The sequence below is a fragment of the Aquarana catesbeiana genome, linkage group LG13 (genome assembly GCF_042186555.1).
Source record: "Aquarana catesbeiana isolate 2022-GZ linkage group LG13, ASM4218655v1, whole genome shotgun sequence".
Classification (NCBI taxonomy): domain Eukaryota; kingdom Metazoa; phylum Chordata; class Amphibia; order Anura; family Ranidae; genus Aquarana; species Aquarana catesbeiana.
Window position 1 is genome coordinate 206,694,599 of NC_133336.1, and position 22,937 is coordinate 206,717,535.

The 22,937-nt window shown below is 45.8% G+C and overlaps 1 protein-coding gene across 1 annotated transcript in view; it reads right to left on the reverse strand.

Annotated features, from left to right (window-relative positions):
* Nucleotides 1-2,235: 2,235 nt before the first annotated feature.
* Nucleotides 2,236-22,937, reverse strand: part of LOC141116658 (NACHT, LRR and PYD domains-containing protein 3-like) — a 502,014-nt gene continuing 481,312 nt past the window's right edge. The window contains exon 11 of the mRNA XM_073609051.1: nt 2,236-2,388. Within this exon, the coding sequence (XP_073465152.1) occupies nt 2,301-2,388 (88 nt within the window). The 3' untranslated portion in view covers nt 2,236-2,300. The remainder of the gene's footprint in view (nt 2,389-22,937) is intronic.

Consider the following 22,937-nt stretch of genomic DNA (forward strand, 5'->3'; position numbering starts at 1 on the left):
ATCTTCTTCATTACAAAACAGAATCCCCCATCCTGTCCTGGTGTATTACTTCATCTGTGATCATCCATTCTCCTCTTGGGTCAGGTTTGTTCAGATTTATATCTCATCCTCATCCAGAGCAATGTCCCCTCCCCCCCTCCTCCATTCACAGCAATGTCCCCTCCCCCTCCTCCATTCACAGCAATGTCCCCTCCCCCTCCTCCATTCACAGCAATGTCCCCTCCCCCTCCTCCATTCACAGCAATGTCCCCTCCCCCCTCCTCCATTCACAGCAATGTCCCCTCCCCCCTCCTCCATTCACAGCAATGTCCCCTCCCCCCTCCTCCATTCACAGCAATGTCCCCTCCCCTCCCCCATTCACAGCAATGTCCTCTCCCCCTCCTCCATTCACAACAATGTCCCCTCCCCCTCCTCCATTCACAGCAATGTCCCCTCCCCCTCCTCCATTCACAGCAATGTCCCCTCCCCCTCCTCCATTCACAGCAATGTCCCCTCCCCCTCCTTCATTCACAGCAATGTCCCCTCCCCCTCCTCCATTCACAGCAATGTCCCCTCCCCCTACTCCATTCACAGCAATGTCCCCTCCCCCTCCTCCATTCACAGCAATGTCCCCTCCCCCTCCTCCATTCACAGCAATGTCCTCTCCCCCTCCTCCATTCACAGCTGTAGCCGAGTCTCCTCCTCTATTCACAGCAATGTCCACTCCCCCTCCTCCATTCACAGCAATGTATCCTCCCCCTCCATTCACAGCAATGTCCCCTCCCCCCTCCTCCATTCACAGCAATGTCTTCTCCTCCATTCACAGCAATGTCCCCCTCCCCTCCTCCATTCACAGCAATGTCCCCTCCCCCCTCCTCCATTCACAGCAATGTCTTCTCCTCCATTCACAGCAATGTCTTCTCCCCCTCCATTCACAGCAATGTCCCCCCCTCCTCCTCCATTCACAGCAATGTCCCCTCCCCTCCTCCATTCACAGCAATGTCCCCTCCCCCTCCTCCATTCACAGCATTGTCCCCTCCCCCTCCTCCATTCATAGCAATGTCCCCTCCCCCCTCCATTCACAGCAATGTCCCCTCCTCCATTCACAGCAATGTCCCCTCCCCCTCCTCCATTCACAGCAATGTCTTCTCCTCCATTCACAGCAATGTCTTCTCCCCCTCCATTCACAGCAATGTCCCCTCCCCCCTCCATTCACAGCATTGTTCCCTCCCCCTCCTCCATTCATAGCAATGTTCCCTCTCCCTCCTCCATTCACATCAATGTCCCCTCCCCCTCCTCCATTCACAGCAATGTCCCCTCCCCATTCACAGCAATGTCCCCTCCTCCATTCACAGCAATGTCCCCTCCCCCTCCTCCATTCACAGCAATGTCCCCTCCCCCTCCTCCATTCACAGCAATGTTCCCTCCCCATCCTCCATTAACAGCAATGTCCCCTCCCCCCCTCCATTCACAGCAATGTTCCCTCCCCCCTCCTCCATTCACAACAATGTTCCCTCCTCCCTCCTCCATTCACAGCAATGTCCCCTCCCCCTCCTCCATTCACAGCAATGTTCCCTCCCCCCTCCTCCATTCACAGCAATCTCCCTTCCCCCCACCATTCACAGCAATGTTCCCTCCTCCATTCACAGCAATGTCCCCTCCCCCTCCTCCATTAACAGCAATGTCCCCTCCCTCCCTCCATTCACAGCAATGTTCCCTCCCCCCTCCCCCATTCACAGCAATGTCCCCTCCTCCATTCATAGCAATGTCCCCTCCCCCTCCTCTATTCACAGCAATGTCCCCCCCTCCATTCACAGCAATGTCCCCTCCCCCTTCCTCCATTCACAGCAATGTCCCCTCCCCCTCCTCCATTCACAGCAATGTCCCCTCCTCCATTCACAGCAATGTCCCCTCCCCCTCCTCTATTCACAGCAATGTCCCCTCCCCCTCCTCCATTCACAGCAATGTCCCCTCCCCCCTCCTCCATTCACAGCAATGTCCCCTCCCCCTCCTCCATTCACAGCAATGTCCCCTCCCCCCTCCTCCATTCACAGCAATGTCCCCTCCCCCTCCTCCATTCACAGCAATGTCACCTCCCCCTCCTCTATTCACAGCAATGTCCCCTCCCCCTCCTCCATTCACAGCAATGTCCCCTCCCCCCTCCTCCATTCACAGCAATATCCCCTCCCCCCTCCTCCATTCACAGCAATGCCCCCTCCCCCCCTCCTCCATTCACAGCAATGTCCCCTCCTCCATTCACAGTAATGTTCCCTCCCCCTCCTCCATTCATAGATGTAGTCGAGTCTCCTCCTCCGGGGTCATCACCTATAAATCTTCATTTCTGGTCGGAGCTTTCTCACATTTTCTAGTTCTCTTATTGATTCCTCTGACAAGTGGTATTCACTGATCCTAGAAGAGAGGATATAAAGAGTCATCAGATCTCAGCAGAATTCTCTCCACTATTTCCCAGCATCCTCCAGGATATCTATTAAGCTCACCACACACATTACAATCTGATTGTACAATCTCTGTTTGATCTTCCAACATGTATGTAGAGTAAGGATCTGTCTGATTGTATAGAGACTGATATGATAGTTTAGGTCGGTCCTCATATGACATCGTTCTGGAAGATATAAAGCTGATTGTATAAAGATTGTATGGTCAGATTGTACTGTGTGTGATGATCTTACACCATCCTGTCACCTTCTTGTAGGACTTTACCAACTAAGAAGTGACACTGCACAATGGAGGATGATGGGAGATATCAGATTATAGAACAGGAAATCTTCCTCCTCATTGGTCATTTGTTCTGTGATGTCCCAAACCCACCAATCACAGTCACACTTCTCTTTCTTTCTCATCCAATGAGGGACACAGCAGTTCAGATAAGTTTGGGTTATACTGCCACCTACAGGACAATCTGACACTGGCAAATGAAAAGATTGTGGGCGGGGCCAGGATAATCCCTCCTCCTCCCAGCATGCCTCAGTTTTTTGCTGGTGTCCTCGGAGGACGGATGTCTTTTCTCTACTCTGATGAGAAAAGTTTAAAGTTTTATTAAACCCAAAAGCCAACATTTCTTATATTGCAGCTCAGCAATTCTTAGATATGACGGCTGGAAAAGATTTCCTTTTTTTGTCTTTCTTCTATTTTCATTTGGTGAACCAGCCAGCAGGTCTTTTCAAAAGCACAACATCTCCAGCAGAATGTATCAGTTTACATGGAGGAGACAAACCATTTAACACTGGCAGTGGTGATTAATATGATCAGCTTTTATTTATTCATGAAAAACTTTTATCCCCAAAAACTGTTTGTTGTAACTGACTATAAAGTGTGAGCTGGAGTTTGGCTTCAATTTGTTAGTGTGTCTAAATCTGCTAATACATTTATCACAACCATTCAGCCGACTAAAAATGCTACTGTGCCTCCTTTTCTCCTTCCTCCAGAGTTGTGTCTCACTAATAGGGATGAGCTTCGAGTTCGAGTCGAACTCATGTTCGACTCGAACATTAGCTGTTCGCAAGTTCGCCGAACACCGAACAATTTGGGGTGTTCGCGGCAAATTTGAATGCCGCGGAACACCCTTTAAAAGTCTATGGGAGAAATCAAAAGTGCTAATTTTAAAGGCTAATATGCAAGTTATTGTCATAAAAAGTGTTTGGGGACCTGGGTCCTGCCCCAGGGGACATGGATCAATGCAAAAAAAAGTTTTAAAAACGGACGTTTTTTCAGGAGCAGTGATTTTAATAATGCTTAAAGTCAAACAATAAAAGTGTAATATCCCTTTAAATTTCGTACCTGGGGGGTGTCTATAGTATGCCTGTAAAGGGGCGCATGTTTCCCGTGTTTAGAACAGTCTGACAGCAAAATGACATTTGGAAGGAAAAAACACATTTAAAACTACCCGCGGCTATTGCATTGCCGACAATACACATAGAAGTTCATTGATAAAAACGGCATGGGAATTCCCCCCAGGGAAACCCCGAACCAAAATTAAAAAAAAAAAAATGACGTGGGGGGTCCCCCTAAATTCCATACCAGGCCCTTCAGGTCTGGTATGGATATTAAGGGGAACCCCGGCCAAAATTAAAAAAAAAAAATGACGTGGGGTTCCCCCTAAATTCCATACCAGACCCTTCAGGTCTGGTATGGATTTTAAGGGGAACCCCGCGCCAAAAAAAAAAAAAAAACGGCGTGGGGTTCCCCCCAAAAATCCATACCAGACCCTTATCCGAGCACGCAACCTGGCAGGCCGCAGGAAAAGAGGGGGGGACGAGAGTGCGGCCCCCCCCTCCTGAACCGTACCAGGCCACATGCCCTCAACATTGGGAGGGTGCTTTGGGGTAGCCCCCCAAAACACCTTGTCCCCATGTTGATAAGGACAAGGGCCTCATCCCCACAACCGTGGCCAGTGGTTGTGGGGGTCTGCGGGCGGGGGGCTTATCGGAATCTGGAAGCCCCCTTTAACAAGGGGACCCCCAGATCCCGCCCCCCCCCCCGTGTGAAATGGTAAGGGGGTACTTACCCCTACCATTTCCCTAAAAAACTGTCAAAATAGTTAAAAATAACAAGAGACAGTTTTTGACAATTCCTTTATTTAAATGCTTCTTCTATCTTCCTTCATCTTCTTCTTCTTCTGGTTCTTCTGGCTCTTCTGGTTCTTCCTCCGGCGTTCTCGTCCAGCATCTTCTCCGCGGCGTCTTCTATCTTCTTCTCCTCGGGCCGCTCCGCACCCATGGCATGAGGGGAGGCTCCCGCTCTTCTCTTCATCTTATTCTTCATCCTCTTCTCTTCTTCATCTTCTTCATCTTCATCTTCTCTTCTTTTCTTCTGCGGGCCGCTCCGCATCCATGCATGGAGGGAGGCTCCCGCTGTGTGACGGCGTCTCCTCGTCTGACGGTTCTTAAATAACGGGGGGCGGGGCCACCCGGTGACCCCGCCCCCTCTGACGCACGGGACATGACGGGACTTCCCTGTGGCATTCCCCGTGACGTCACAGGGAAGTCCCGTCAAGTCACCGTGCGTCAGAGGGGGGCGGGGTCACCGGGTGGCCCCGCCCCCCGTTATTTAAGAACCGTCAGACGAGGAGACGCCGTCACACAGCGGGAGCCTCCCTTCATGCATGGATGCGGAGCGGCCCGGAGAAGAAAAGAAGAGAAGATGAAGATGAAGAAGATGAAGAAGATGAAGAAGAGAAGAGGATGAAGATGAAGAGAAGAGCGGGAGCCTCCCCTCATGCCATGGGTGCGGAGCGGCCCGAGGAGAAGAAGATAGAAGACGCCGCAGAGAAGATGCTGGACGAGAACGCCGGAGGAAGAACCAGAAGAGTCAGAAGAACCAGAAGAGGAAGAAGATGAAGGAAGATAGAAGAAGCATTTAAATAAAGGAATTGTCAAAAACTGTCTCTTGTCATTTTTAACATTTTTGACACTTTTTTCGTGAAATGGTAGGGGTACTTATGTACCTCCTTACCATTTCACACAGGGGGGGGGGCCGGGATCTGGGGGTCACCTTGTTAAAGGGGGCTTCCAGATTCCGATAAGCCCCCGGCCCGCAGACCCCCACAACCACCGGCCAGGGTTGTGGGGATGAGGCCCTTGTCCTCATCAACATGGGGACAAGGTGTTTTGGGGGGCTACCCCAAAGCACCCTCCCAATGTTGAGGGCATGTGGCCTGGTACGGTTCAGGAGGGAGGGGGGGCTGCACTCTCGTCCCCCCCTCTTTTCCTGCGGCCTGTCAGGTTGCGTGCTTGGATAAGGGTCTGGTATGGATTTTTGGGGGGACCCCACGCCTTTTTTTTGGCGCGGGGTTCCCCTTAAAATCCATACCAGACCTGAAGGGTCTGGTATGGAATTTAGGGGGAACCCCACGTCATTTTTTTTTTTTAATTTTGGCCGGGGTTCCCCTTAATATCCATACCAGACCTGAAGGGCCTGGTATGGAATTTAGGAGGACCCCCCACGTCATTTTTTTTTTTTAATTTTGGTTCGGGGTTCCCCTGTGGGGAATTCCCATGCCGTTTTTATCAATGAACTTCTATGTGTATTGTCGGCAATGCAATAGCCGCGGGTAGTTTTAAATGAGTTTTTTCCTTCAAAATGTCATTTTGCTGTCAGACTGTTCTAAACACAGGAAACATGCGCCCCTTTACAGGCATACTATAGACACCCCCCAGGTACGAAATTTAAAGGGATATTACACTTTTATTGATTGACTTTAAGCATTATTAAAATCACTGCTCCTGAAAAAACGGCCGTTTTTAAAACTTTTTTTTGCATTGATCCATGTCCCCTGGGGCAGGACCCGGGTCCCCAAACACTTTTTATGACAATAACTTGCATATTAGCCTTTAAAATTAGCACTTTTGATTTCTCCCATAGACTTTTAAAGGGTGTTCCGCGGCATTCGAATTTGCCGTGAACACCCCAAATTGTTCGCTGTTCGGTGAACTTGCGAATAGCCAATGTTCGAGTCGAACATGAGTTCGACACAAACTCGAAGCTCATCCCTAATGAACACTGTGCAGAGCTCACAAAAAATAACTTGTAGGTTTAGCTGAACACTGTGAGGAGGACGCACTGCACTAACTTGAAGCTTTAGATGAACACTGTGCAGAGGTCTCATTACACTACCTTGTAGTTTTAGCTGAACACTGTGAGCAGGACGCACTGCACTAACTTGTAGCTTTAGATGAACACTGTGCAGAGGTGTCACTACACTAACTTGTAGTTTTAGCCGAACACTGTGAGCAGGACGCACCACACTAACTTATAGCTTTAGATGAACACTGTGCAGAGGTCTCACTACACTAACTTGTAGTTTTAGCTGAACACTGTGAGCAGGACGCACTGCACTAACTTGTAGCTTTAGATGAACACTGTGCAGAGGTCTCACTACACTAACTTGTAGTTTTAGCTGAACACTGTGAGGAGGACGCACCACACTAACTTGTAGTTTTAGATGAACACTGTGCAGAGGTCTAGCTACACTAACTTTTACTTTTAGCTGAACATTGTGAGCAGGATGCACTACACTAACTAGTAGCTTTAGATGAACACTGTGCAGAGCTCGCAAAAAATAACTTGTAGATTTAGCTGAACACTGTGAGCAGGACGCACTGCACTAAGTTGTAGCTTTAGATGAACACTGTGCAGAGCTTGCAAAAAAATAACTTGTAGGTTTAGCTGAACACTGTGAGGAGGACGCACTACACTAACTTGTAGCTTAAGAAGAACACTGTGAGCAGGACGCACTACACTAACTTGTAGTTTTAGCTGAACACAGTGAGGTGGATGCACCACACTAACTTGTAGATTTAGCTGAACACTGTGAGGAGGACGCACCACACTAACTTGTAGCTTTAGATGAACACTGTGCAGAGGTCTCACTACACTAACTTGTAGTTTTAGCTGAACACTGTGAGGAGGACGCACCACACTAACTTGTAGTTTTAGCTGAACACTGTGAGCAGGACGCACTACACTAACTTGTAGCTTTAGATGAACACTGTGCAGAGGTCTCACTACACTAACTTGTAGTTTTAGCTGAACACTGTGAGGAGGACGCACCACACTAACTTGTAGTTTTAGCTGAACACTGTGAGCAGGACACACTGCACTAACTTATAGCTTTAGATGAACACTGTGCAGAGGTCTCACTACACTAACTTGTAGCTTTAGATGAACACTGTGCAGAGCTCGCAAAAAAATAACTTGTAGGTTTAGCTGAACACTGTGAGGAGGACGCACTACACTAACTTGTAATTTTAGCTGAACATTGTGAGCAGGACGCACCACACTAACTTGTAGTTTTATGTGAACACTGTGAGCAGGACGCACTGCACTAACTTGTAGCTTTAGATGAACACTGTGAGCAGGACGCACCACACTAACTTGTAGTTTTATGTGAACACTGTGAGCAGGACGCACTGCACTAACTTGTAGCTTTAGATGAACACTGTGCAGAGGTCTCACTACACTAACTTGTAGGTTTAGCTGAACACTGTGAGGAGGACGCACCACACTAACTTGTAATTTTAGCTGAACACTGTGAGCAGGACGCACTACACTAACTTGTAGCTTTAGATGAACACTGTGCAGAGCTCGCAAAAAAATGACTTGTAGGTTTAGCTGAACACTGTGAGGAGGACGCACTACACTAACTTGTAGCTTTAGATGAACACTGTGCAGAGGTCTCACTACACTAACTTGTAGTTTAGCTGAACACTGTGAGCAGGACGCACCACACTAACTTGTAGTTTTAGCTGAACACTGTGAGCAGGACGCACTGCTCTACCTTATAGCTTTAGATGAACACTGTGAGCAGGACGCACCACACTAACTTGTAGTTTTATGTGAACACTGTGAGCAGGACGCACTGCACTAACTTGTAGCTTTAGATGAACACTGTGCAGAGGTCTCACTACACTAACTTGTAGGTTTAGCTGAACACTGTGAGGAGGACGCACCGCACTAACTTGTGGCTTTAGATGAACACTGTGCAGAGCTCGCAAAAAATAACTTGTAGGTTTAGCTGAACACTGTAAGCAGGACGCACTGCACTAACTTGTAGCTTTAGATGAACACTGTGCAGAGGTCTCACTACACTAACTTGTAGTTTTAGCTGAACACTGTGAGGAGGATGCACCACACTAACTTGTAGTTTTAGCTGAACACTGTGAGCAGGATGCACCGCACTAACTTATAGCTTTAGATGAACACTGTGCAGGGGTCTCACTACACTAACTTGTAGTTTTAGCTGAACACTGTGAGGAGGATGCACCACACTAACTTGTAGTTTTAGCTGAACACTGTGAGCAGGACGCACTGCACTAACTTATAGCTTTAGATGAACACTGTGAAGAGGTCTCACTACACTAACTTGTAGTTTTAGCTGAACACTGTGAGCAGGACGCACTGCACTAACTTATAGCTTTAGATGAACACTGTGCAGAGGTCTCACTACACTAACTTGTAGTTTTAGCTGAACACTGTGAGCAGGACGCACTACACTAACTTGTAGCTTTAGATGAACACTGTGCAGAGGTCTCACTACACTAACTTGTAGTTTTAGCTGAACACTGTGAGGAGGACGCACCACACTAACTTGTAGCTTTAGCTGAACACTGTGCAGAGGTCTCACTACACTAACTTGTAGCTTTAGCTGAACACTGTGCAGAGGTCTCACTACAATAACTTATAGCTTTAGATGAACACTGTGCAGAGGTCTCACTACACTAACTTGTAGCTTTAGATGAACACTGTGCAGAGCTCGCAAAAAAATAACTTGTAGGTTTAGCTGAACACTGTGAGGAGGACTCACTACACTAACTTGTAATTTTAGCTGAACACTGTGAGCAGGACGCACCACACTAACTTGTAGTTTTATGTGAACACTGTGAGCAGGACGCACTGCACTAACTTGTAGCTTTAGATGAACACTGTGCAGAGGTCTCACTACACTAACTTGTAGGTTTAGCTGAACACTGTGAGGAGGACGCACCACACTAACTTGTAATTTTAGCTGAACACTGTGAGCAGGACGCACCGCACTAACTTGTGGCTTTAGATGAACACTGTGCAGAGCTCGCAAAAAATAACTTGTAGGTTTAGCTGAACACTGTAAGCAGGACGCACTACACTAACTTGTAGCTTTAGATGAACACTGTGCAGAGCTCACAAAAAAAACTTTTAGTTTTAGCTGAACACTGTGAGCAGGACGCACTGCACTAACTTGTAGCTTTAGATGAACACTGTGCAGAGGTCTCACTACACTAACTTGTAGGTTTAGCTGAACACTGTGAGGAGGACGCACCGCACTAACTTGTGGCTTTAGATGAACACTGTGCAGAGCTCGCAAAAAATAACTTGTAGGTTTAGCTGAACACTGTAAGCAGGACGCACTGCACTAACTTGTAGCTTTAGATGAACACTGTGCAGAGGTCTCACTACACTAACTTGTAGTTTTAGCTGAACACTGTGAGGAGGATGCACCACACTAACTTGTAGTTTTAGCTGAACACTGTGAGCAGGATGCACCGCACTAACTTATAGCTTTAGATGAACACTGTGCAGGGGTCTCACTACACTAACTTGTAGGTTTAGCTGAACACTGTAAGCAGGACGCACTGCACTAACTTGTAGCTTTAGATGAACACTGTGCAGAGGTCTCACTACACTAACTTGTAGTTTTAGCTGAACACTGTGAGGAGGATGCACCACACTAACTTGTAGTTTTAGCTGAACACTGTGAGCAGGATGCACCGCACTAACTTATAGCTTTAGATGAACACTGTGCAGGGGTCTCACTACACTAACTTGTAGTTTTAGCTGAACACTGTGAGGAGGATGCACCACACTAACTTGTAGTTTTAGCTGAACACTGTGAGCAGGACGCACTGCACTAACTTATAGCTTTAGATGAACACTGTGCAGAGGTCTCACTACACTAACTTATAGCTTTAGATGAACACTGTGCAGAGGTCTCACTACACTAACTTGTAGTTTTAGCTGAACACTGTGAGCAGGACGCACTACACTAACTTGTAGCTTTAGATGAACACTGTGCAGAGGTCTCACTACACTAACTTGTAGTTTTAGCTGAACACTGTGAGGAGGACGCACCACACTAACTTGTAGCTTTAGCTGAACACTGTGCAGAGGTCTCACTACACTAACTTGTAGCTTTAGCTGAACACTGTGCAGAGGTCTCACTACACTAACTTATAGCTTTAGATGAACACTGTGCAGAGGTCTCACTACACTAACTTGTAGCTTTAGATGAACACTGTGCAGAGGTCTCACTACACTAACTTGTAGCTTTAGCTGAACACTGTGCAGAGGTCTCACTACACTAACTTGTAGCTTTAGATGAACACTGTGCAGAGCTCGCAAAAAAATAACTTGTAGGTTTAGCTGAACACTGTGAGGAGGACTCACTACACTAACTTGTAATTTTAGCTGAACACTGTGAGCAGGACGCACCACACTAACTTGTAGTTTTATGTGAACACTGTGAGCAGGACGCACTGCACTAACTTGTAGCTTTAGATGAACACTGTGCAGAGGTCTCACTACACTAACTTGTAGGTTTAGCTGAACACTGTGAGGAGGACGCACCACACTAACTTGTAATTTTAGCTGAACACTGTGAGCAGGACGCACCGCACTAACTTGTGGCTTTAGATGAACACTGTGCAGAGCTCGCAAAAAATAACTTGTAGGTTTAGCTGAACACTGTAAGCAGGACGCACTACACTAACTTGTAGCTTTAGATGAACACTGTGCAGAGCTCACAAAAAAAACTTTTAGTTTTAGCTGAACACTGTGAGCAGGACGCACTGCACTAACTTGTAGCTTTAGATGAACACTGTGCAGAGGTCTCACTACACTAACCTGTAGTTTTAGCTGAACACTGTGAGGAGGATGCACCACACTAACTTGTAGTTTTAGCTGAACACTGTGAGCAGGATGCACCGCACTAACTTATAGCTTTAGATGAACACTGTGCAGGGGTCTCACTACACTAACTTGTAGTTTTAGCTGAACACTGTGAGGAGGATGCACCACACTAACTTGTAGTTTTAGCTGAACACTGTGAGCAGGACGCACTGCACTAACTTATAGCTTTAGATGAACACTGTGAAGAGGTCTCACTACACTAACTTGTAGTTTTAGCTGAACACTGTGAGCAGGACGCACTACACTAACTTGTAGCTTTAGATGAACACTGTGCAGAGGTCTCACTACACTAACTTGTAGTTTTAGCTGAACACTGTGAGGAGGACGCACCACACTAACTTGTAGCTTTAGCTGAACACTGTGCAGAGGTCTCACTACACTAACTTGTAGCTTTAGCTGAACACTGTGCAGAGGTCTCACTACACTAACTTATAGCTTTAGATGAACACTGTGCAGAGGTCTCACTACACTAACTTGTAGCTTTAGATGAACACTGTGCAGAGCTCGCAAAAAAATAACTTGTAGGTTTAGCTGAACACTGTGAGGAGGACTCACTACACTAACTTGTAATTTTAGCTGAACACTGTGAGCAGGACGCACCACACTAACTTGTAGTTTTATGTGAACACTGTGAGCAGGACGCACTGCACTAACTTGTAGCTTTAGATGAACACTGTGCAGAGGTCTCACTACACTAACTTGTAGGTTTAGCTGAACACTGTGAGGAGGACGCACCACACTAACTTGTAATTTTAGCTGAACACTGTGAGCAGGACGCACCGCACTAACTTGTGGCTTTAGATGAACACTGTGCAGCGCTTGCAAAAAATAACTTGTAGGTTTAGCTGAACACTGTAAGCAGGACGCACTACACTAACTTGTAGCTTTAGATGAACACTGTGCAGAGCTCACAAAAAAAACTTTTAGTTTTAGCTGAACACTGTGAGCAGGACGCACTGCACTAACTTGTAGCTTTAGATGAACACTGTGCAGAGGTCTCACTACACTAACCTGTAGTTTTAGCTGAACACTGTGAGGAGGATGCACCACACTAACTTGTAGTTTTAGCTGAACACTGTGAGCAGGATGCACCGCACTAACTTATAGCTTTAGATGAACACTGTGCAGGGGTCTCACTACACTAACTTGTAGTTTTAGCTGAACACTGTGAGGAGGATGCACCACACTAACTTGTAGTTTTAGCTGAACACTGTGAGCAGGACGCACTGCACTAACTTATAGCTTTAGATGAACACTGTGAAGAGGTCTCACTACACTAACTTGTAGTTTTAGCTGAACACTGTGAGCAGGACACACTACACTAACTTGTAGCTTTAGATGAACACTGTGCAGAGGTCTCACTACACTAACTTGTAGTTTTAGCTGAACACTGTGAGCAGGACGCACTACACTAACTTGTAGCTTTAGATGAACACTGTGCAGAGCTCGCAAAAAAATAACATGTAGGTTTAGCTGAACACTGTGAGGAGGAGGCACTACACTAACTTGTAGCTTTAGATGAACACTGTAAGCAGGACGCACTACACTAACTTGTAGCTTTAGATGAACACTGTGCAGAGCTCACAAAAAATAACTTGTAGGTTTAGCTGAACACTGTGAGCAGGACGCACTGCACTAACTTATAGCTTTAGATGAACACTGTGCAGAGGTCTCACTACACTAACTTGTAGTTTTAGCTGAACACTGTGAGCAGGACGCACTGCACTATCTTGTAGCTTTAGATGAACACTGTGCAGAGGTCTCACTACACTAACTTGTAGGTTTAGCTGAACACTGTGAGGAGGACGCACCGCACTAACTTGTAGCTTTAGATGAACACTGTGCAGAGCTCGCAAAAATAACTTGTAGGTTTAGCTGAACACTGTAAGCAGGACGCACTACACTACCTTGTAGCTTTAGATGAACACTGTGCAGAGCTCACAAAAAATAACTTGTAGTTTTAGCTGAACACTGTGAGCAGGATGCACCGCACTAACTTATAGCTTTAGATGAACACTGTGCAGGGGTCTCACTACACTAACTTGTAGTTTTAGCTGAACACTGTGAGGAGGACGCACTACACTAACTTGTAGTTTTAGCTGAACACTGTGAGCAGGACGCACTGCACTAACTTATAGCTTTAGATGAACACTGTGAAGAGGTCTCACTACACTAACTTGTAGTTTTAGCTGAACACTGTGAGCAGGACGCACTACACTAACTTGTAGCTTTAGATGAACACTGTGCAGAGGTCTCACTACACTAACTTGTAGTTTTAGCTGAACACTGTGAGCAGGACGCACTGCACTAACTTATAGCTTTAGATGAACACTGTGAAGAGGTCTCACTACACTAACTTGTAGTTTTAGCTGAACACTGTGAGCAGGACGCACTACACTAACTTGTAGCTTTAGATGAACACTGTGCAGAGGTCTCACTACACTAACTTGTAGGTTTTGCTGAACACTGTGAGGAGGACGCACCACACTAACTTGTAGCTTTAGCTGAACACTGTGAGCAGGACGCACTACACTAACTTGTAGCTTTAGATGAACACTGTGCAGAGGTCTCACTACACTAACTTGTAGGTTTTGCTGAACACTGTGAGGAGGACGCACTACACTAACTTGTAGCTTTAGATGAACACTGTGAGGTGGACGCACCACACTAACTTGTAGTTTTACGTGAACACTGTGAGCAGGATGCACTGCACTAACTTGTAGCTTTAGATGAACACTGTGCAGAGGTCTCACTACACTAACTTGTAGTTTTAGCTGAACACTGTGAGCAGGACGCACTACACTAACTTGTAGCTTTAGATGAACACTGTGCAGAGCTCGCAAAAAAATAACTTGTAGGTTTAGCGGAACACTGTGAGGAGGACGCACTACACTAACTTGTAGCTTTAGATGAACACTGTAAGCAGGACGCACTACACTAACTTGTAGCTTTAGATGAACACTGTGCAGAGCTCACAAAAAAAACTTGTAGGTTTAGCTGAACACTGTGAGCAGGACGCACTGCACTAACTTATAGCTTTATATGAACACTGTGCAGAGGTCTCACTACACTAACTTGTAGTTTTAGCTGAACACTGTGAGCAGGACGCACCGCACTAACTTATAGCTTTAGATGAACACTGTGCAGAGGTCTCACTACACTAACTTGTAGTTTTAGCTGAACACTGTGAGGAGGATGCACTACACTAACTTGTAGCTTTAGATGAACAATGTGCAGAGCTCGCAAAAAAATAACTTGTAGGTTTAGCTGAACACTGTGAGGAGGACGCACTACACTAACTTGTAGCTTTAGATGAACACTGTGAGGTGCACGCACCACACTAACTTGTAGTTTTAGCTGAACACTGTGAGCAGGACGCACTGCACTAACTTGTAGCTTTAGATGAACACTTTGCAGAGCTCACAAAAAAATAACTTGTAGGTTTAGCTGAACACTGTGAGGAGGACGCACTACACTAACTTGTAGCTTTAGATGAACACTGTGAGGTGGACGCACCACACTAACTTGTAGTTTTAGCTGAACACTGTGAGCAGGACGCACTGCACTAACTTGTAGCTTTAGATGAACACTGTAAGCAGGACGCACTACACTAACTTGTAGCTTTAGATGAACTCTGTGCAGAGGTCTCACTACACTAACTTGTAGTTTAGCTGAACACTGTGAGCAGTACGCACTGCACTAACTTGTAGCTTTAGATGAACTCTGTGCAGAGGTCTCACTACACTAACTTGTAGTTTAGCTGAACACTGTGAGCAACACGCACTGCACTAACTTGTAGCTTTATATGAACACTGTGCAGAGGTCTCACTACACTAACTTGTAGTTTTAGCTGAACACTGTGAGGAGGACGCACCATACTAACTTGTAGTTTTAGCTGAACACTGTGAGCAGGACGCACTGCACTAACTTATAGCTTTAGATGAACACGGTGCAGAGGTCTCACTACACTAACTTGTAGGTTTAGCTGAACACTGTGAGCAGGATACACTGCACTAACTTGTAGCTTTAGATGAACACTGTGCAGAGGTCTCACTACACTAACTTGTAGTTTTAGCTGAACACTGTGAGGAGGACTCACCACACTAATCTGTAGTTTTTGCTGAACACTGTGAGCAGGACGCACTGCACTAACTTGTAGCTTTAGATGAACACTGTGCAGAGGTCTCACTACACTAACTTGTAGGTTTAGCTGAACACTGTGAGGAGGACGCACCACACTAACATGTAGTTTTAGCTGAACACTGTGAGCAGGACGCACTTCACTAACTTGTAGCTTTAGATGAACACTGTGCAGAGGTCTCACTACACTAACTTGTAGTTTTAGCTGAACACTGTGAGGAGGATGCACTGCACTACCTTGTAGCTTTAGATGAACACTGTGCAGAGGTCTCACTACACTAACTTGTAGTTTTAGCTGAACACTGTGAGCAGGACGCACTACACTAACTTGTAGCTTTAGATGAACACTGTGCAGAGCTTGCAAAAATATAACTTGTAGGTTTAGCTGAACACTGTGAGTAGGACGCACCACACTAACTTGTAGCTTCAGATGAACACTGTGAGGAGGACGCACTACACTAACTTGTAGCTTTAGATGAACACTGTAAGCAGGACGCACTACACTAACTTGTAGCTTTAGATGAACACTGTGCAGAGGTCTCACTACACAAACTTGTAGTTTTAGCTGAACACTGTGAGGAGGACGCACTGCACTAACTTGTAGCTTTAGATGAACACTGTGCAGAGGTCTCACTACACAAACTTGTAGTTTTAGCTGAACACTGTGAGCAGGACGCACTGCACTAACTTGTAGATTTAGATGAACACTGTGCAGAGGTCTCACTACACTAACTTGTAGTTTTAGCTGAACACTGTGAGAAGGACGCACTGCACTAACTTGTAGATTTAGATGAACACTGTGCAGAGGTCTCACTAAACTAACTTGTAGTTTTAGCTGAACACTGTGAGCAGGATGCACTGCACTAACTTGTAGCTTTAGATGAACACTGTGCAGAGGTCTCACTACACTAACTTGTAGCTTTAGCTGAACACTGTGAGCAACACGCACTGCACTAACTTATAGCTTTAGATGAACACGGTGCAGAGGTCTCACTACACTAACTTGTAGTTTTAGCTGAACACTGTGAGCAGGACGCACTGCACTAACTTATAGCTTTAGTTGAACACTGTGCAGAGGTCTCACTACACTAACTTGTAGTTTTAGCTGAACACTGTGAGCAGGACGCACTGCACTAACTTATAGCTTTAGTTGAACACTGTGCAGAGGTCTCACTACACTAACTTGTAGTTTTAGCTGAACACTGTGAGCAGGACACACTGCACTAATTTGTAGCTTTAGATGAACACTGTGCAGAGCTCGCAAAAAAATAACTTGTAGGTTTAGCTGAACACTGTGAGGAGGACGCACTACACTAACTTGTAGCTTTAGATGAACACTGTGGGCAGGACGCACTACACTAACTTGTAGCTTTAGATGAACACTGTGGGCAGGACGCACTACACTAACTTGTAGTTTTAGCTGAACACTGTGAGCAGGACGCACTGCACTAACTTGTAGCTTTAGATAAACACTGTGCAGAGGTCTCACTACACTAACTTGTAGGTTTAGCTGAACACTGTGAGGAGGACGCACCACACTAACTTGTAGTTTTAGCTGAACACTGTGAGCAGGACGCACTGCACTAACTTGTAGCTTTAGATGAACACTGTGCAGAGCTCGCAAAAATATAACTTGTAGTTTTAGCTGAACACTGTGAGGAGGACGCACCACACTAACTTATAGCTTTAGATGAACACTGTGCAGAGGTCTCACTACACTAACTTGTAGTTTTAGCTGAACACTGTGAGGAGGACGCACCACACTAACTTGTAGTTTTAGCTGAACACTGTGAGCAGGACGCACTGCACTAACTTGTAGCTTTAGATGAACACTGTGCAGAGGTCTCACTAGAATAAATTGTAGTTTTAGCTGAACACTGTGAGGAGGACATACTGCACTAACTTGTAGCTATAGATGAAGTCTGTGCAGAGGTCTAACTAGACTAACTTGTAATTTAGCTGAACACTGTGAGGAGGACGCACTGCACTAACTTGTAGCTTTAGATGAACACTGTGCAGAGGTCTCACTACACTAACTTGTAGTTTTAGCTGAACACTGTGAGCAGGATGCACCGCACTAACTTATAGCTTTAGATGAACACTGTGCAGAGGTCTCACTACACTAACTTGTAGTTTTAGCTAAACACTGTGAGCAGGACGCACTGCACTAACTTGTAGCTTTAGATGAACACTGTGCAGAGGTCTCACTACACTAACTTGTAGTTTTAGCTGAACACTGTGAGCAGGACGCACTACACTAATTTGTAGCTTTAGATGAACACTGTGCAGAGCTCGCAAAAAAATAACTTGTAGGTTTAGCTGAACACTGTGAGGAGGACGCACCACACTAACTTGTAGCTTTAGCTGAACACTGTGAGCAGGACGCACCGCACTAACTTATAGCTTTAGATGAACACTGTGCAGAGGTCTCACTACACTAACTTGTAGTTTTAGCTGAACACTGTGAGCAGGACGCACTGCACTAACTTGTAGCTTTAGATGAACACTATGCAAAGGTCTCACTACACTAACTTGTAGGTTTAGCTGAACACTGTGAGGAGGACGCACCACACTAACTTGTAGTTTTAGCTGAACACTGTGAGCAGGACGCACTGCACTAACTTGTAGCTTTAGATGAACACTGTGCAGAGGTCTCACTACACTAACTTGTAGTTTTAGCTGAACACTGTGAGGAGGACGCAGCACACTAACTTGTAGTTTTAGCTGATCACTGTGAGCAGGACGCACTGCACTAACTTGTAGCTTTAGATGAACACTGTGCAGAGGTCTCACTACACTAACTTGTAGTTTTAGCTGAACACTGTGAACAGGATGCACTGCACTAACTTGTAGCTTTAGATGAACACTGTGCAGAGGTCTCACTACACTAACTTGTAGTTTTAGCTGAACACTGTAAGCAGGACGCATTACAATAACTTGTGGCTTTGGATGAACACTGTGCAGAGGTCTCACTACACTAACTTGTAGTTTTAGCTGAACACTGTAAGCAGGACGCATTACACTAACTTTAGCTTTAGATGAACCCTGTGCAGAGGTCTCACTACACTAACTTGTAGGTTTAGCTGAACACTGTGAGGAGGACGCACCACACTAACTTGTAGCTTTAGCTGAACACTGTGAGCAGGACGCACCGCACTAACTTGTAGCTTTAGATGAACACTGTGCCGAGGTCTCACTACACTAACTTGTAGGTTTAGCTGAACACTGTGAGGAGGACGCACCACACTAACTTGTAGCTTTAGCTGAACACTGTGAGCAGGACGCACCGCACTAACTTGTAGCTTTAGATGAACACTGTGCAGAGGTCTCACTACACTAACTTGTAGTTTTAGCTGAACACTGTAAGCAGGACGCATTACACTAACTTGTAGCTTTAGATGAACCCTGTGCAGAGGTCTCACTACACTAACTTGTAGTTTTAGCTGAACACTGTGAGCAGGACGCACTGCACTAACTTGTAGCTTTAGATGAACACTGTGCAGAGGTCTCACTACACTAACTTGTAGGTTTAGCTGAACACTGTGAGCAGGACGCACCGCACTAACTTATAGCTTTAGATGAACACTGTGCAGAGGTCTCACTACACTAACTTGTAGGTTTAGCTGAACACTGTGAGCAGGACGCACTGCACTAACTTGTAGCTTTAGATGAACACTGTGCAGAGCTCGCAAAAAAATAACTTGTAGGTTTAGCTGAACACTGTGAGGAGGACGCACTATACTAACTTGTAGCTTTAGATGAACACTGTGAGGTGGACGCACCACACTAACTTGTAGTTTTAGCTGAACACTGTGAGCAGGACGCACTGCACTAACTTGTAGCTGTAGATGAACACTGTGCAGAGGTCTCACTACACTAACTTGTAGTTTTAGCTGAACACTGTGAGCAGGACGCACTGCACTAACTTGTAGCTTTAGATGAACACTGTGCAGAGCTCGCAAAAAAATAACTTGTAGGTTTAGCTGAACACTGTGAGGAGGACGCACCACACTAACTTGTAGCTTTAGCTGAACACTGTGAGCAGGACGCACCGCACTAACTTATAGCTTTAGATGAACACTGTGCAGAGGTCTCACTACACTAACTTGTAGTTTTAGCTGAACACTGTGAGCAGGACGCACTGCACTAACTTGTAGCTTTAGATGAACACTATGCAAAGGTCTCACTACACTAACTTGTAGGTTTAGATGAACACTGTGAGGAGGACGCACCACACTAACTTGTAGTTTTAGCTGAACACTGTGAGCAGGACGCACTGCACTAACTTGTAGCTTTAGATGAACACTGTGCAGAGGTCTCACTACACTAACTTGTAGTTTTAGCTGAACACTGTGAGGAGGACGCAGCACACTAACTTGTAGTTTTAGCTGAACACTGTGAGCAGGACGCACTGCACTAACTTGTAGCTTTAGATGAACACTGTGCAGAGGTCTCACTACACTAACTTGTAGTTTTAGCTGAACACTGTGAACAGGATGCACTGCACTAACTTGTAGCTTTAGATGAACACTGTGCAGAGGTCTCACTACACTAACTTGTAGTTTTAGCTGAACACTGTAAGCAGGACGCATTACACTAACTTGTAGCTTTAGATGAACCCTGTGCAGAGGTCTCACTACACTAACTTGTAGCTTTAGATGAACACTGTAAGCAGGATGCACTACACTAACTTGTAGCTTTAGATGAACACTGTGAGGAGGACGCACTACACTAACTTGTAGCTTTAGATGAACACTGTAAGCAGGATGCACTACACTAACTTGTAGCTTTAGATGAACACTGTGCAGAGGTCTCACTACACTAACTTGTAGTTTTAGCTGAACACTGTAAGCAGGACGCATTACACTAACTTGTAGCTTTAGATGAACACTGTGCAGAGGTCTCACTACACTAACTTGTAGGTTTAGCTGAACATTGTGAGGAGGACGCACTGCACTAACTTGTAGCTTTAGATGAACACTGTGCAGAGGTCTCACTACACTAACTTGTAGTTTTAGCTGAACACTGTGAGCAGGACGCACTGCACTAACTTGTAGCTTTAGATGAACACTGTGCAGAGGTCTCACTACACTAACTTGTAGATTTAGCTGAACACTGTGAGCAGGATGCACTACACTAACTTGTAGCTTTAGATGAACACTGTGCAGAGCTCACAAAAAATAACTTGTAGGTTTAGCTGAACACTGTGAGGAGGACGCACCACACTAACTTGTAGCTTCAGATGAACACTGTGAGGAGGACGCACTACACTAACTTGTAGCTTTAGCTGAACACTGTGCAGAGGTCTCACTACACTAACTTGTAGTTTTAGCTGAACACTGTGAGCAGGACGCACTGCACTAACTTGTAGCTTTAGCTGAACACTGTGCAGAGGTCTCACTACACTAACTTGTAGATTTAGCTGAACACTGTGAGCAGGACGCACTACACTAACTTGTAGCTTTAGATGACCACTGTGCAGAGCTCGCAAAAAATAACTTGTAGGTTTAGCTGAACACTGTGAGGAGGACGCACTACACTAACTTGTAGCTTTAGATGAACACTGTAAGCAGGACGCACTGCACTAACTTGTAGGTTTAGATGAACACTGTGCAGAGGTCTCACTACACTAACTTGCTGTTTTAGCTGAACACTGTGAGTAGGGATGAGCTTCGTGTTCGAGTCGAACCCATGTTCGACTCGAACATCGGCTGTTCGATCTTTCGCCGAATTGCGAACGTTATGGGCCGTTCGCGCTAAATTCGTGTGGCGCGTCACGGCCCATAATTCACTGCGGCATCGCAGTGCATTGCTGGCTGATGATTGGCCAAGCATGCACTATGACCCGCATGCTTGGCCAATCACAGCGCCGTCAGTAGAGAGAGCTGTAATTGGCCAAAGCCAGGGTGGCTTTGGCCAATTATGGCTCAGGGGATTTAGTACACACCCCACACTATATAAGGCCGCCTGCACGGCGGCCCTGTGTAGTGTGTGTTCCGGTGTGCTGAGAGATAGAGAGAGAGAGAGACAGTGTCATTTGATTTGAGTTAGATAGATTAGGCAGAACAGTCAGTCAGTTAGCTGCACTTACAGTGTATTGTGTATATATATGCATCCCAGGTGTTGCATATATATATATACACTGTATTCAGTTTAGCTAGATCCGTTCCTGTTATCTTCTATCTAGACTATTTACATTTAATGCAGTGCGTCCTGCTCACAGTGTTCAGCTAGATCCGTTCCTGCTATTTACATTTAGTGCAGTGCGTCCTGCTCACAGTGTTCAGCTAGATCCGTTCCTGTTATCTTCTAGACTATTTACATTTAGTGCAGTGCGTCCTGCTCACAGTGTTCAGCTAGATCCGTTCCTGCAATTTACATTTAGTGCAGTGCGTCCTGCTCACAGTGTTCAGCTAGATCCGTTCCTGCTATTTACATTTAGTGCAGTGCGTCCTGCTCACAGTGTTCAGCTAGATCCGTTCCTGCTATTTACATTTAGTGCAGTGCGTCCTGCTCACAGTGTTCAGCTAGATCCGTTCCTGCTATTTACATTTAGTGCAGTGCTTCCTGCTCACAGTGTTCAGCTAGATCCGTTCCTGCTATTTACATTTAGTGCAGTGCGTCCTGCTCACAGTGTTCAGCTAGATCCGTTCCTGCTATTTACATTTAGTGCAGTGCGTCCTGCTCACAGTGTTCAGCTAGATCCGTTCCTGCTATTTACATTTAGTGCAGTGCGTCCTGCTCACAGTGTTCAGCTAGATCCGTTCCTGCTATTTACATTTAGTGCAGTGCGTCCTGCTCACAGTGTTCAGCTAGATCCGTTCCTGCTATTTACATTTAGTGCAGTGCGTCCTGCTCACAGTGTTCAGCTAGATCCGTTCCTGCTATTTACATTTAGTGCAGTGCGTCCTGCTCACAGTGTTCAGCTAGATCCGTTCCTGTTATCTTCTAGACTATTTACATTTAGTGCAGTGCGTCCTGCTCACAGTGTTCAGCTAGATCCGTTCCTGCTATTTACATTTAGTGCAGTGCGTCCTGCTCACAGTGTTCAGCTAGATCCGTTCCTGTTATCTTCTAGACTATTTACATTTAGTGCAGTGCGTCCTGCTCACAGTGTTCAGCTAGATCCGTTCCTGCTATTTACATTTAGTGCAGTGCGTCCTGCTCACAGTGTTCAGCTAGATCCGTTCCTGTTATCTTCTAGATTATTTACATTTAGTGCAGTGCGTCCTGCTCACAGTGTTCAGCTAGATCCGTTCCTGCTATTTACATTTAGTGCAGTGCGTCCTGCTCACAGTGTTCAGCTAGATCCGTTCCTGTTATCTTCTAGACTATTTACATTTAGTGCAGTGCGTCCT